The sequence below is a fragment of the Bombyx mori genome, chromosome 6, assembly GCF_030269925.1.
Source record: "Bombyx mori chromosome 6, ASM3026992v2".
NCBI classification, from domain to species: domain Eukaryota; kingdom Metazoa; phylum Arthropoda; class Insecta; order Lepidoptera; family Bombycidae; genus Bombyx; species Bombyx mori.
Window position 1 is genome coordinate 2,367,491 of NC_085112.1, and position 16,015 is coordinate 2,383,505.

The following is a 16,015-nucleotide window of genomic DNA, read 5'->3' on the forward strand; positions in this document are numbered from 1 at the left end:
CCCATAACAACTAGAACTGACGCCATAGCTACTACCCACATAAACGATATAGTGAGTTCGAGAGACAAAATAAAACATTCAAGAAAACTTTTAAAAATTTATTAAAAAATGTAAAAAAAACATTGTAAATATGCATTGCCTTCAAAGCTTATAAAGCAAGTCGAAAACATTCATGATTGAATCACATTCTAGTTGACACGAGGCACTAGAGCTCCTACAGTCCTGCAGATCATATTATTATGAGATACAAATATGTAACATTTTAAGGTGTTACAAAAACATTTAAGCTTAATTTTAGCTATTTAAAAAATTGTATACGTGTTTTTTATATGTATCATGTATCATGATTCATTAGTGTGCAACATTTATTATATCGCACCTTTAGAATTAAAGAGGCTTAATCCAAAATACTTGTTTTTTTTTTTGGAAAACGACAATGTTATTAAACAAATGTAATTTTTTAGTTTTTCGATTTTAATGCTTTCAAGTCAAGGTCAGTGCTTGATTTAAAAGAGATGGAAAGAGTGCGTTTGTCTTTTTCTGGACTAAAAGAGACAGTTTAATTTTATAAATGATAGAAGAATAGATAGATACATGTTTTTAAGTCTTACAAAGTAAAAAACTCATTTTCTTAAATTTTTTTAGTTAAGCCTATTCAATTCTAATGGTGCGATATATTTAGTTATTGATCAATTTTGGAAATTATTTCTTGCAGTGGCTTAAAAAAAATCATACTTTTCTATTTTTCTATTTTCCACGATTTAGCTAAGATAACTAATTAAATAAATAGAACCGAGTCATTTACTTCAACTACAAATAAAACAAACAACTACAAAATTTTCAACTACAAATGTTTTTCTACCAAGCCAATTAATTATACAAAAATAAATTTACTTTCACATTAATCTGACATATGTAAAACTCGAATATAATGCCTAGCACCGTTTGATAAATATACGCGAGAAACAAAACCCAATATTTCCTTAAATATTAATAACAACATTGCGAAATGAAAACAATAAAATTAAACAACAAGTGTACAAAAAAATTATATAAAATAAAATTTATATATCGATTATAAAAAACATAAATAAATGCAATTGGAATGTTTATAAAAGCTTTAAAATCCCCTGTTTTACCTACTTCTTGTTTAAATAGCCTTATGTCCTTATATGATTCTTATGATATGTTAATACATGATTTTTCTGTGCGTGTGAAAGTGTATGTGTCACTAAGCATCCTTCTCAACGTTACACCGATTTTGATGAAATCAATTTGCATTTTTCTTTTAGATTCACAATTTGGTCTACTACAAAATGTTTTTTTTTTTTATTTTTTTTTTCTAAAATAGAAGAAGAAGAAAATAGAAGAAAAATATTTTAGTGTTGCACTCGATTTTAGTGACTTTTTTTCCTACCTATACTGCTAGCCTTGAGAAGCTATTTCAGCTTGTCCTTGACGTTTAGGTGAGATTTCGTAGCTCAAAACGGGAGTGCTAACACTGGCCCTAGCAAGAGCAGTGCTTTGCAGAATCTACCACCGAATCGGAAACGCGACCCACTGAGAAGATCCGGCGAGAAACTCAGTGGGCTGTGTCTGAGGGTTAATTTACTCGTCGAGCCCTTCGTCGCAAACGACGGGTTCGGCGAGGACGGTGACCGGGCTATTTAGTGACAATTAATATAGAGCTGACACATGGAATCCTTGGTCCCAAAGGAAGTGATCAAAAATTAAAACTTTACAAAATACGAACTTACAAACACTATGAGTATTTAAGCTTAGCTCAATAAAGGAATATCGGCTCCCGGGAACCCTCCAGTCCCGGAGTAAATAGTTTCTATTACTTATTCGACTTCGCGAATTACACACCCTGTATACATGATATTTTGATATGAAACGTTAACATTAAATTTCGATTTATCCTTTAAAATTTTTTTTTGTTTTTGTATTCTTCTTAAATCCAATTACTACAAATATGGAATGCATTGTTTTACTTAACGAGAACCTGATGATATTAATAGCCTGTATCAAAATAATTCGAAACCATTGTTAAATGGGTACACAACGCGAGATAGTAATGTAATATCTTCTATACATATATTAAATTTCATATTTATCTATACACATAAATAAAAGTGGAGTGTCTGTTTGTAGTATTGAAATAATCGCTTTTTACTACATGCATATGAATATATATAGGGTATATACATACACCAAAATAGCATTTATTACAATTTTTGTATGTCTGTCTGTCTGTTTGTTCCGGTCAATCTCTGAAAAGGCTGGACCGATTTTAAAGAGACTTTCACTGGTAGGTAGCTGATGATATAAGGAGTAGCTTAGGCTACTTTTTTTAGACTTAGCGGTACTCAGCTATCAATAATAACACTTCATGTCGCCGAAGCGAAGCAAGGGCGGGTCGCTAGTCATCAATAAATAAGTGTAATATATTAATTAAGCAACAATCGTAAACTACACATTATGTAACGATATATTACAATAAAGCATTTTGACTTACGTTTAACGTTTTTTTATATTGTTTACATGGGTGGACGAGCTCACGGCTCACCTGGTGTTAAGTGCTTACCGAAGCTCATAGATATCTACAACACCAATGCACCTTAAGATATGAGTTCTATGATCACAGTTTTTTCCAGTACACATACTTTTGGGATATAAATATCCCCATGAGAAGTCATCACGAGGCAGGATAGTGAAAAAGCTACTTTAAAGAGTCAATAGGGATTTTACCCAAAAAGTGTACTAGTGCAATAGTTGATTCAATATTGTTACGCCGGTAAGAGCCATCTATCGTCGAATGGCGGAAGCTAATATCAAAGGATCTAGTAAAATCGAGAACGCTCGAGAAGTACAACGCCATCTATTGTCAGATAGCGGAAACACATATCGAAGCTACTCGACCTGTCAAGAATTATCTGGATAATTGTGGAGATGTCCATACGAAGCCTTTCTTGCGACCAATGATCGAAGGCGCTGGAGGGGTATAAAAAGGAGTAAAATCCTGTTGAAACATGGTTACGACTAGGGTTGCCACCCGTAATTTACAATAAAATATTGTACGTTATTTCAGGTAAATTGTATTATATACTTTATGTGAAAAATAAAGCATACGAAAATAAAAATGTGTGCGTGTACTAGTGTACACACGTAAGAAGTGAAACTTGTTTATGGCCTTATTTTTCGAAAAATGATCTACATGCAACTTTCTAGAAATTGGTTAAATAAAGTTAAATTAGATAAAGTTTAAACAAAAGGATTTTATTATCATAGACATGAATACAAATAATACAATTATTTCACTTTACCTTTTTGCTACTGTGGCGGGTAGCCATCATACAACGCAAGATAATTGACAGATGCCTGAATCTCGCTTACGACATTTTCAAGATAAAACGCATATATACAAGTTCCGAACAACAACATTCGGACCGTCGGTCTACCGAGCAATATCACCCGCTCGGTGGAAGATCTTCCCTTTGTCGTATATTCCTACAACTGGTGACCTACGACGGAACAATCGCAACCTTCTGATTCATCATCGGCGCATCAAGAACTTCGGCTACCACAATCCCCGCATTCTCGCAGATAAAAGCAAGTCATCGACAGTCGTCCCACAGCAAGCCAGCATCGCAGCCTCAGCAGGACCATCGTAGCCGACTCACCGCGCTTCCTGGCCCTACGGCACGCACCTACACTGCCTCATCGCGCAGCATTCAAGCTCAGTCTCGACTCACCGCAGACTTCGAGCAGCACTGGCGACAATCACGCAGCATTCAAGCTCAGTTTCGACTCACCGCAAGCTTCGAGCAGCACTGGCACTTGCAAGCTAATCTCAGCACGGACAACGATAACTAAAATGACACGACCTCCGGTCTCGGAGGGGAGTGATGTGGCGGGTAGCCATCATACAACGCAAGATAATTGACAGATGCCTGAATCTCGCTTACGACATTTTCAAGATAAAACGCATATATACAAGTTCCGAACAACAACATTCGGACCGTCGGTCTACCGAGCAATATCATCCGCTCGGTGGAAGATCTTCCCTTTGTCGTCTAAGCCTCCCCAAACTACTAAGATTATTACAGCATTTCATTAATTGTAATAGAATTATTACTATCATTGTCATTGTCATTATATATTTTTGTAATTAATGGCTTATGGTAACTGAAATATGAAATATATGGTTTACATTCCACGAAATTTAGTGACCGAGTAAAAACTCCATCAATTGTAGTGCCAGATCTTGTTGTTGACGTTTGAGGACTGTTTTTCATGGATAAATTCAATTTATCTTTCAGAAATTCAACTAGCTTCAAAGAATTTTCCGATGCAAAATTTACATTAAAATCTCCACTTAAAATCATCGGTATTTTATAATTATTGTTACCGAGTAAAGAGGCACCTTCACTTGTGTACGGCAACAATGAATGGTGAAGAAAAAGATGGCGCGTAACGGAAAAATGTGACGCGTAACCGAAAAATGTGACGGTAAATTTTTTTCCAACGCCGATAAAGAAGTTTCACTTCAATACTTTTTGTCATGTTTTTTTTTTGGGTTTTTGAAAAGTTTAGTCATAATATGTATTTTTTCGTTAAGCGAAATACATCGATTGCTCAATCAATGTCGCCACTCGTCAACGCAACGTCATCTAAGCACTCGTTTTTTTAACAATCAATTCTGAACGCAACTTAACTTCAAATGTCAACAATGTCACTGTCATTAATTGTCACAATTTCTTGTTTAATTTGGTCAATTGTAATAAAAATATGCATTTAAACATAATGATCATTATAAATAAATTATACTTTATTTTAATACTATGTGCTTCTTTTTTTCCTACCTATAATAACCAGTGCACTTTATCTGCAAAAAAATGGTGGCAACCCTATTTACCCTCAGTAGTGGGGTGACGGCGCGAGGAGGAGACGCTTGATCTGTGGAAGGTCGGTAGTGCGGGGGGAAATCAGTGCAGCCGGGGCATCTCCTGGATGATCTGCCGGTAGCGCGCCAGCATCGGCGTGTAGATGGCGTCGTGGTCCGGGTAGGGCGTCGCCACCGGGGTCAGGGTGGGCTCCGAGCCTGCCGGTAAGTAAATGTATCAGTAGTAATTAAAACTGAAGTTTATTCCTCTCCGATTCCGACGAACTGTTTGTCGTCCGACCTTGTTACTGCGGATGATGAATGCAACTAGGACTTCTTCTTCTTCTTTATATTTTGGCTCCGGCACGGTTTGTGCATTAGCCAGCGTCAGGTAATAAGATTTTTATAATTCGCCGTTTTAATTATTTACAGTTTTGAATATTAAATAATTAATAGTTTAAAAAAAACTAACAAAATACGCTTTTATAGAAAATCCAACTAAAAAATAGAAATTAATTTTCATAAATTTGAATTAGAAATAGTGTAAGAAAAAATGATTTTATTGTAAAAAAAAGCGTGGGGTGCATGGTATCAGTAGTTATAAATATTTTATGAACAGATATGAATAGAAGGGTTATTTTGATAATATCCTGAAAAGCACCCCACGGTTCCATAAAAGCGTATTTTGTTAGTTTTTTTAAACTTTTACATTTTTTAATTGAATTTCAAGTTTTTCAATATATTTTTTTTATTTATTTTTTAAGATTGAATTGTCCTCGGTTCTTAATAAGTATACCAAATTTCGAGTTAATCCGACGTTTTGAAGGGGGTCAAAACCATGTTCAAGGATTCCGTTACAAACATACATACGTCTGACGCTAATAAAAGCGTATTAAAAACGAAGGAAGCCTAAATTAATCAACTGAGATGAAATTAAATTTTTTTTTTTTTTTTTTTTTTTTTATTGCTTAGATGTGTGGACGAGCTCACAGCCCACCTGGTGTTAAGTGGTAATGAGATGAGATGATATGGGATAAAATATAATCTCAGTAAAATGGTGGTTATTTACTCGAGACTTTTTCAGTGGGCTTTTTGGAGGATCCCGAGAAGCTACGTCCAGCGGCTTTGTTTCATTTTCCCACATTTGTGCACTTTCACAGATATTAAGCGGTTAATAAACCTGAAGAAACACTAAATAGACAAAATAAAATAAATCAAACAACTTAACTCCTCGCGTTCCCGCCAAGAAAGTCAACCAGTACTTAAAGTTTTATTTTTCTGACCGTCCACCTCTGTGTGACCAGTCTATGGGCTTTGAGGTCTGAGGTCCAAGCTTCAATTCTATCATTTATCGGATGCTTCACGGCAGAGGCAGTGACATATACGCACGGGGATCACAATTACCTCGGGTCAAATGTTTATTATTATTGTGTTATCGTACCTGGCAGCGACACGGCGGCGTCCCGGGACCACACCGCGGCGGCGCGGACGGCGGCCCCCAGCAGAGCCGCGTTGCCGTGCTCGCCCTGCGACATGCGACACTGATGTCTATGGACCGCAGTCACCGACCAACGAAGGCGGACCGCGGTAACAACGTTCAATACGGCCAATAAAGGTACATTAACGAGAACTGATCTGGTCTAACAATCTACACCGATATACACGGTGTATGCCAACTCCGTGAAAACGCGGGATTATTTTTCTTGATAATCTGCCTTTTGTTACCATGATTACGCCGATTTAAATTTTTTTATTGTTCTTGTAGGCAGACGAGCATACGGCCCAGCTGATGGTGAGTGGTTACCGTAGCCCATGGACTTCAGGAATGCCAGGGTCAGACCCAAGCCGCTGCCTACCGATTTCTTTATTGTTTTACGAAAATGTACAAAATTCTAAATCTTTCCTTCTGGTTTTTACCATCGCACCGCCCGCCACCGGAGCAGAGTTCATCCATACTACCTGGAGCCACTGCGGTCATCCACCATGCGTTTCCAGAGATCTTTTTTGCCATGTACCATTCGGCTATGGAATGAGCTCCCCTCCACGGTGTCTCCCGACCGCTATGACATGTCCATCTTCACACGAGGATTGTGGAGAGTACTTAACGGTAGGCAGCGGCTTGGCTCTGCCCCTAGCATTGTTGAAATCCATGGGCGACGGTAACCACTCACCATTAGGTGGGCCGTATGCTCGTCTGCCAACAAGCAGTTGCTGCCTACAATTAATCGTAAACCAGCAAACCATGCCAATACTCAATCTCTAAATACCTCAGATGCCACCAGCATACAATGTGTTAAAATAAACAGGCAAATATGAAACTACTATTTCCTTCTGTTTGTTTTATTTAGTTGCCAGTGACGAACTATAGTGTTGCCATATAAAAAATAAATAGTAGTTTTTTTCTCTTTACAAATATCACGCATCGCAATCTTGAGGTGTCAATGATTATTCCTTCAAGGTACTTACCAGTACGTACACGGGAACATTGAAGACGTCAGCAAATATCTGGAGGAACTCTTTGTTGGCGGCGGCGCCCCCGGTCGCTATCAGCTTGGACGAGGGGCCTGAAACCGGTCTCAACGATAGGGTCCAGCGGTGGTTGAGAAACACAACCAGTTCAATGATGGTTCTCAAGTTCCTCTGGACTGGAGACCATGTACCGGTAAGCGCAGTGTTAGGCGTCTCTCTGCCCGGTGGACCGATGACTTACGGAGATATGCTGGAGAAGATTGGATGCGGAAGGCGGAGGACCGTCCATTGTGGCGGACTATGGGAGAGGCCTACATCCAGCAGTGGAGAGATACAGGCTGATGACAAGTTCTTCTTGCGTTAATCCCACTGTGGGACATCATACATCATCTCTGTACTCACATCCTTCTCATGCATATCCTCTTTCACGAAGTCCGTATCTTAGAACGCCCCCTCATCATATCCCCGTCTGCTTACAAACCCTGGTCTTTTTACCCCCACGACTATCCTCGCCACGCATGACATGTACATACCACGGTCACTTTTGACTCTTTATTTTTTCTGTCTTTGGTGCTACAGTCAAACTTCTCCTTAATGATTGTTCTCGACATTAGTGACATAAAGTAGGCCACACACGAACATGTGTGTGTCTGTGCGTGACGAATCCGCGGCGATGCCATCTTAAGCATCTCTTCCCTGTCAAATATCCATGGTCAAAGGTTTTTTCGCTATGTATAGGACGAGATTCCTTAACGTGATTTGACCTACAATATGCACTATTCCGAAAAAATACAAGATTAAAAATAGTGGCCTTTTTTGTTCTGATATATGCAGCTTTAGATAATGTGAGTCCTAATGATGTCCTAGTCACTAGTGGGTACCGATAGTGAAGTGCAGGTCCTCGGCGTGCGCTCTACGGGCGAGCGCCTGCCCCTCCAGCAGCGCGCGGGCCTCCGCCGCCGGAGCCCCGGCCTGCACGGCGCGGCCTCCGCTGGCCTGCAGCAGGCGGGCGGCGGCGCGGCGCGGCACTATCTCTGCTGTGTCGTAGTACACTCCTGCGACACAAACGTCTACATTCACAGAGAGCACTGTGTGTGCGCGTGCGTGTATGTGTGCGGGTTGATCTTGTCATCTATCTATACTAATATATAAACCTACAGTGGTTTTTACAGATGTTCCGTTATAACTATTGAGCCGTGAATCCGATTGACTTGAAACTTGGTATCCATGTAGAAAATATATGTACTTAATGGATAGGCTAATATTTATATGAGTGTTGGACTCCTTATACATCAGTTGGGGGGCGTTAATGATGAGAATCTTTGTGGGGGTGAGAAATAAGAATGTTAATTTTAAATGCCTAGCGACGGGTACAGCTAGTTGAAGACAGTGTGTGTGCGTGTGTGAGTGCGTGCTTGCGCGCGTGTGTGTGTATATGTGCGGGTTCACCTTGTCCTTGAAATATAGAGTCCGGCATAGACGAATCAATCGTCACAAGTACACCAGGCATATTGGTGCTTCGACCACTCCAAATCTGACCATGCTTATTATTTTCAATGGATAGACAGTTTTGCTCCCCGTCAAAATGGAAAGTGATATAATTGTTTCACTGTAGACTGAGGGCACCTGTGTAGACTCCCAACACATCCTCAATAAAACTAATAATCGAAAACAGAACCATTCCTACCCATGAATCCCATATTCCCTCGGACGGTCGACCTGAGGAGCTCATTAAACGCCTCCCAGCTCGGGCCCACCAGCCGGTCCCTGTGGTTCTGCCTCGTCAGCGAGCCGTTGGCGAAGCACAGTAACGCCATGTACGGAGCGTCGGGAGTCGGCCCCACGAGCACGTGGCCGGCCGCCGGGGCCGCGGGCTCCGTGAGGCCGAGCAGCAGGGTGTCGCTGGTGCCCAGGCTGAGCCCTATCCAACCCGAACGAAGTCTAAGGCCTGCAAATAACAAAAGGTCTTTTAGTAAGAGCATTGATGTAGACAAACAAGGATTGATTTCTTCAGAAAATACATAATTCATGCATTTCTTTAGCGTGTGTCTGTTGTTAAGTAATGACAAAGCCCATACACATCACAAATGGGTCCCCCTTGGAGACAGGAGGTCCAAGTCTCCGCTGTATCAGGTTTTTTTTTCCTACCTAAATTGAGAGCCTTGAGAGGCTATTTCAGCGTAACCTTAACTAGTAGGTGAGCTCACGGGGCTCAAACCTGATGACGTTGCTAACACGAACCCTACCAAGAGCCGTGCTTCGCAGAATCTAGCACCGGATCGGAAACGCGACCTACTGAGAAGATCCGGCGAGAAACTCAGTTAAATTTGTATCAGGGCTGTCCCACAGCACCACTGCCACCAGCAGCTGCCGGTTAACGGTCACCGGTGCTACTCGGAGCCTCGCTCGTTCTAAGGGGTCACCCCACAGCCGACCACATCGGAAGCAAATGGTAAAAATGGTAAAGAACATAAATTGATTAAAATGTTGCTAATTATAAAGAAACACACACAAACATGAACGCCATCTAGTTTATTTTCTTTACAAATTGAATTCAGTCGTTTTAAAGTATCTTATCTAGAATCATCTATACAATCTACCAGCTGGTTCTTCGATTATGACAAACCCGCCTACGTTGTGACTTGTGAATACAACAACGCTACACAAACAATCCCAGGTTGGCTGAGGAGAACGTTATCAGTAAATTGTTTTATAATGCGTGTTCTTATCTGCGAGATAAATAGGTTTTATCAAACATTTATTTTTGTATTATTATTATTTTTTTGGTCGAGTCCACGGGTTTTCTGTTTTTATTTTCATTAATTAAGTTTTTTTATTGCTTAAATGGATGGACGAGCTCACAGCCCACCTGGTGTTAAGTGGTCACTGTTGCCCATATGCGTCACCCACCTTGAGATATAAGTTCTAAGGTCCCAATTATAGTTACAACGGCTACCCCACCCTTCAAACCGAAACGCATTACTGCTTCACGGCCGAAATAGGCAGGGTGGTGGTACCTACCCGCGCGGACTCACAAGAGGTCCTACCACCAGTAAACGAGCTCCTAGTTCGGGTGGATGCCGCCGGTATCCTATACGGCTGGGGAGTGCGGTGGTTACCGGCCAGGGCAGAGCAGTTGTCCCCGGTGAAGGCCACCACGCGGCAGTCGGGCCTGAAGCCGTACCGCTGCACGAAGTAGGCGGACACCGGCCCGACGTCGCTCGCGCTGGGGACTGCCGCACCCAGTTTGTGGATCAGCGACTCGTCCCCGCATGCCTAAGGGCACATACATACTTCCAAAACGTAGAAACAATTGCCAATTCCAATAAAGGAGCATCGCGATATCTTGAGGCTTAAAATCGATACAGGATAAGCTATAACGACAGAAGGAAGATCTTGCCTTGAGAGGCTATTTCAGCTTCGCCTTGACGTGTATATGAGCTCACGGGGCTCAAACCGAAGTGTTGCTAACACTGACCCTAGCAAAAGCAGTGCTTCGCGGAATCTACTATCGGATCGGAAACGCGATCCACTGAGAAGATCCGGCGAGAAACTCAGTGGGCTGTGTCTATGGTTTAGTTTACTGGCCGAGCCCTAAGTCGCAAGTGACGGGTTCGGCGAGGACGATGACGGCGCGGTTTACATACCCGCGCGGCCGCGCAGGCTTACAATCTACAAACGCCCAGCTACGTGATTCTTTAAATTGGCATAACTTTTTTATTAATGAACCGATTGACATGAAACAAACACTAAATGTTAAGTAAAGCTTACCACAATAAATTAGTGAAATCACATCTAAATCGGATAAGCTGTTTCTGATATTAGCACAAACGCACAGAAAAACAGACAAAACCTCTTAAAAATTATTATTTTGGGTTCTATTGCGTTCATAAAAGCCCCCTATAATAGTTTTCCTTTGATATCTTCGATGTACAGACAGCGACTAGTTACGATTTTATTATATGTATTGATGATTATGATGATTATTATTTTTTAAATGATTTTATGACCTGGTAACTAAGACCTTTAGGTCAAGTCTTTATTATTTTATTTGTGTAACTGTAGATTAGAGACAGATAACTAAGATATTATTACCTTCAGTGCCCGTTCGTCCCATTGCATAGTCCTAATGTCCAGAAGGTTCATTCCGGATCCGTCCGCCAGGTCGATGGGCGCGATCTTGCCCAGGAACAGCGAGCACGCGAACGAGGACACCAGGGATATCCGGGGCGCGGCCTGGTACACCCGGGGCCGAGTACGGAACATTTTACGAATCTGTGGCCCGGTAAAACGTTCGTACGCCCTAGATCCTGTGATTTTAGCTAATTCCTGTTAAAAATAGGAATAGTTTTCGACAATCAATTCCAATTCCAATTTATTTTGAAATTCGAAAACGTTGACAACTGTTAGAACACGTCTGATCATCAGCTAAATGTTGCCAGTCATTAAAAAGTATAATTTTAAAAATAGTATTTTTTTTTTTACTAATATGTATGCAAATTAAACTTGGTGTTCAATTTAATCTTACCTCTGGTCCACCCATGGCTTCCTCCAGAGCCCTGCAGTCGGCAGACGTACTAGAGTCCATCCAAACTGGGGAGTCGCACAAAAATGCGGACGCCAACTGAGTGTGCAAGAAGTCGTCTGATGACAAACTGCCTAATTTCGCTTCGGCATCTTTCGACCACCACACAGAACCGTGTTGCTAAAAGAAAACTGTACTGTAATTCTGAATCTCTTTATAATGATAATACTAAATAATACGTTTACTGTGGTCATGGCGCTTGCAACATGGCCCAAATATCGGGAACTCATTATAGGGGAAAAACGTTATGAGAATCCCATAAATAGTACATAATTAATTTGTTATAATTTTAAAATGACACCCATTCTGTATCAAATTCGATGCACAGATGATTTAAACTTTATATTAGTTATTACTAAGTCTAGGATGACAGATTCTTTCTAGATTTCTTCTAAATATTTAATTTCAGAAAATTATAGAGTACGGAGCTACTTCTGGTGGAATATGATAAGTTTCGACCACTATCTTACAATCAATGAAGCTACATTGTTTTTATTTCTGCAGCAAATCAATTGTGTTCAGATTTCAACAGTGTGACCATCGTTAGTTCTGCTATAATTCTGCTTTTGCTTTATGGTTAAATGTCAACTATTTTATAATATCAATAGTACCATAGTACTTTCCCTTAAGCTTTAATATATTGAGTATAATTCATCAACATTATTTGTAGTCTACATTCGTGACATGTCCATTCATGTCAAGTACACCTTATACCCAATACAGGTCACAAGAGCATTAAAACAGTTTTACTAATTTCATGTTGACACAATACCTGAGCTGCTCCAGATATAGCATACACAGTGGAGAAGTCTAGTCCAGCTACAATTAGTCGGTCCAAAACCATGTCTAATGCTTTCACCCATAAAAGGGGAGGTGCTGTTACCTCACCCTTCTCGCCGCGCACCACACCCCCTGCGGTCCTGTACAATTAACATTGAAATAAGAAATAGCTGTATTGTATCCTAATACAATATAAATTTGGTATCACAATGTTGCCTACGTACTCCACAAATATCTGCTCATAATTGTAATAATTTGGACTTTTTTTTTGTAATATTTCGGAAATTATTAATGTACACAGGACAAATCTTTCACAAAAGACCCTTCTTTATATCTTCTCTACACTATTGTAGTAGTAGTATTTCAGAAGCGACTGTAATTTTCAGTAAAAACTTCACGACGAAAACATATTAAATATATTGGTCGCTTCGTAAAGTAGTTAGTAAGCTAAGTAGCATGCCAAATTGGTAGCTTTTATGTAGCTTATGACTTTAGATCCAATAAAAAAATAATTCAGTTGGAATGCAGTTTCATATCTGAGAAGAATCAGCCAGAAACTCTCTCAGGGCTTTACTCCTAAAATATGTACATCACACTCAAAATTTACAAATTATTATTAGCATGCTACCAAGGGCGGATCCAGCTTTGGCACCAGGAGTCACATAGTCAAATTTAGATGCGTTCGTTCCCAAACGTTTGCCATTATACAAAGTTATTATATTTAATTAAATAAATATTGAAGGTATTTAGTTACATAAAATCTGTATGGTGACAAAATATATAAATAAAATCATTATATTCAATTAGTGGTCCACCTAAGTCCTGGAACCAGCTCAGGGGGTGGTCATGACCCCCATGACCCCCCCCCCCCCCCCGGGATCCGCCATTGCATGCTACAAATGATACAAGTGACTTAGAACTATAAAAGTCTACCCCAACACAGACTGATCATAGATCTATACACTGTTGCTGTGTGGAACAGTACAGTCAAATCCACACAGTTTCTTGATTCACTTACCTTTATCTACTATACAATAAGCCTCCATTACTAAGGTAGGTAATAGCAGCCATTTCACTGTGAAAAATATTTAAACTACTTACCTAAACTCAGGCAAGTCAACATCAAATTCAACATCAGCCTCGTGGAGTACATTGTAGTCTTCATTGATTACTAGTGCTTTTAACTGTTGAGAAAATATTAGATGTTGAATTTTTATTTGCCAAGTAGCAGTTTTAATCCTGGAAACTATTTAGGAACTGCCACAAAATATTTTTAAAATTAAATATTATTCAATGTAAGTAGGGTAATTTAATCTATAGCAAATTAGACAGAAAAATAGAAAATAATGCAATATTGGAATATTTTTTTTAAGTGCTAAGCAAAGATCTTTAATTTTTTTCTTTGGTTGAAGTTTCAATTAATTTATTTTAATTTTATCTTCTAGTTATTCTGAAATAAATATAAAACAGTGCCGTTATATATAACGTTAGGTTTAATACCTAGATATAACCTATGATAAAAATATCGTGTATATCCAAGGACAATATAATTAGTCATCTGAATTGTTCAAATAGCAAAAAATACGCTTTTAATTATATTTACTTTTTAATATCATTACATGATCATTATTTCGTAAAAATGTCCTTATGTTATCTTTCTGGTTAAAATATAATGGTTTTACTTAATTACTTTTCACGTAATTAGCCGCTGAAATACATTTCTTCGCAAGACTGGATTGTTTTAATTAATTTTATTAGGAAAACACTTATAGCCGATAGTAATAATTCCACAAAAATAATAGATATGTAACTATACTGCATTTTGATTAAAATAAAATAACACTAACCCTCTGTGTACTAAAATCAAACCCTAAAAAACTTTTATTCTTTGATTCCTCAAACATGTTTTTATTATGACAGCGGGAGCGGTAACAGGCAGTGACACAGGCGTGTTTCGTTCAGAAATGCGCAGACACTAACTAAATTAAATCGAAAGGCGAAACTTTCGTGACCGAACACCGTTTTAATAAATTCCACGCGATTTCACGATATCATTGGTCTGTTTTAATACTACTCTTAACGAAATTAAATAGCTAAAGTTGTATCATTGGCATTGTGCGATAAAGAAGGCCTCAAGGTTACCATTATTGCGTAAAGTAAATTATAATATTACGTCAGAGTTTTATCAAATTATATAATGATTTTATTAAATCATAAAATATAGGGGTACAATAATCGCTTTTGAAGCTGCTGACGATAACAGCAAGAATTTAATACTCCGTTATGAAATATAGCATTAATAAAACAAACTGCAGGGTAGCACGCAATTTTAATGTTTAAGGTCTGTTTATTTTATCTCCTCTCGCTAAATTTTTATTCTATAAGGTAGACGAGCACACGATCAATATAATGGCGAGCCACCGACTTCTGGACGTCAGTAATACCAGCAATAAAGCTAAGCCGATTGATCTTCTATTACGATTTATCTAAAAGGCTTGAGTTTCATGTGATATGATAGTTTTCTAGATTTTTCGCAAGATCAGATATCTGATATGTTTAAGTCATGGTTTGTGTTCAACTTAATCTCTTTTTATTTCCGAAGAATTTTCATTTAATCGGATTCCCTATAAGGCATTTAATCTCCCGATTTCGTGATTCTTTTCTGTGGCCAGGCAAACAAGTATGAAACATTTGAAAGATCAAAATTAATATAATGTTATTAAAATAGGTACGCGAAATTAAACCGTAAAAGGTTTTATTTATGTTAAACTTCGAAAACGAAGAAAAACAATAAATACCTATATTATATGTCTGTGCTTAATATATAAATATTACCGTTGATTAATTGGGTATGCGTGCATGATCCGGTGCACTTCCAATTACTGTTTCAATGTACAATCTCAAACTTTATTATAGATTATGTCGTAAATAGCTTTTGTGTTCGAGATATTACTAGGTTGTAACTAGGAGAATCAAATAGTAAACGAACAGAGCACTCAACGCAAAACGTATTAATTAGTTGAATCCATTACAGTTACATACAATTTTATTAGTGTGATGAATCATGCTGCACCTACTCACTTACTTCCATAGATGTATTTTAGGTCATAGTACAATGACCTTTATAAACGTTGAGTGGCATCAAAGTTATGAAATTAGAGAATTTTGATATAGAAGTTGTTTTTAGAAATGCCCTCATAAATATCATGTTAATAAACAATAACGTTGAAACTATCGCTTTTGCGTTTGTAGCGGTTAGCTAAACACTTTACTATAGAGCACAAGATGTTTGATAA

The 16,015-nt window shown here is 38.7% G+C and overlaps 1 protein-coding gene across 1 annotated transcript; it reads right to left on the reverse strand.

The window, feature by feature from the left end:
• Positions 1-83: 83 nt before the first annotated feature.
• On the reverse strand, positions 84-14,796 carry LOC101738077 (xylulose kinase). The gene is made up of 11 exons (XM_004925200.5): positions 14,567-14,796; positions 13,821-13,903; positions 12,712-12,859; positions 11,883-12,059; positions 11,450-11,683; positions 10,474-10,630; positions 9,042-9,302; positions 8,236-8,409; positions 7,352-7,449; positions 6,327-6,411; positions 84-5,104 (listed from the first exon to the last, which is right to left on the reverse strand). Exons 1-11 carry the CDS (start codon positions 14,621-14,623, stop codon positions 4,989-4,991), a joined length of 1,590 nt encoding a protein of 529 aa, XP_004925257.1. The 5' UTR covers positions 14,624-14,796; the 3' UTR covers positions 84-4,988.
• Positions 14,797-16,015: the final 1,219 nt, after the last annotated feature.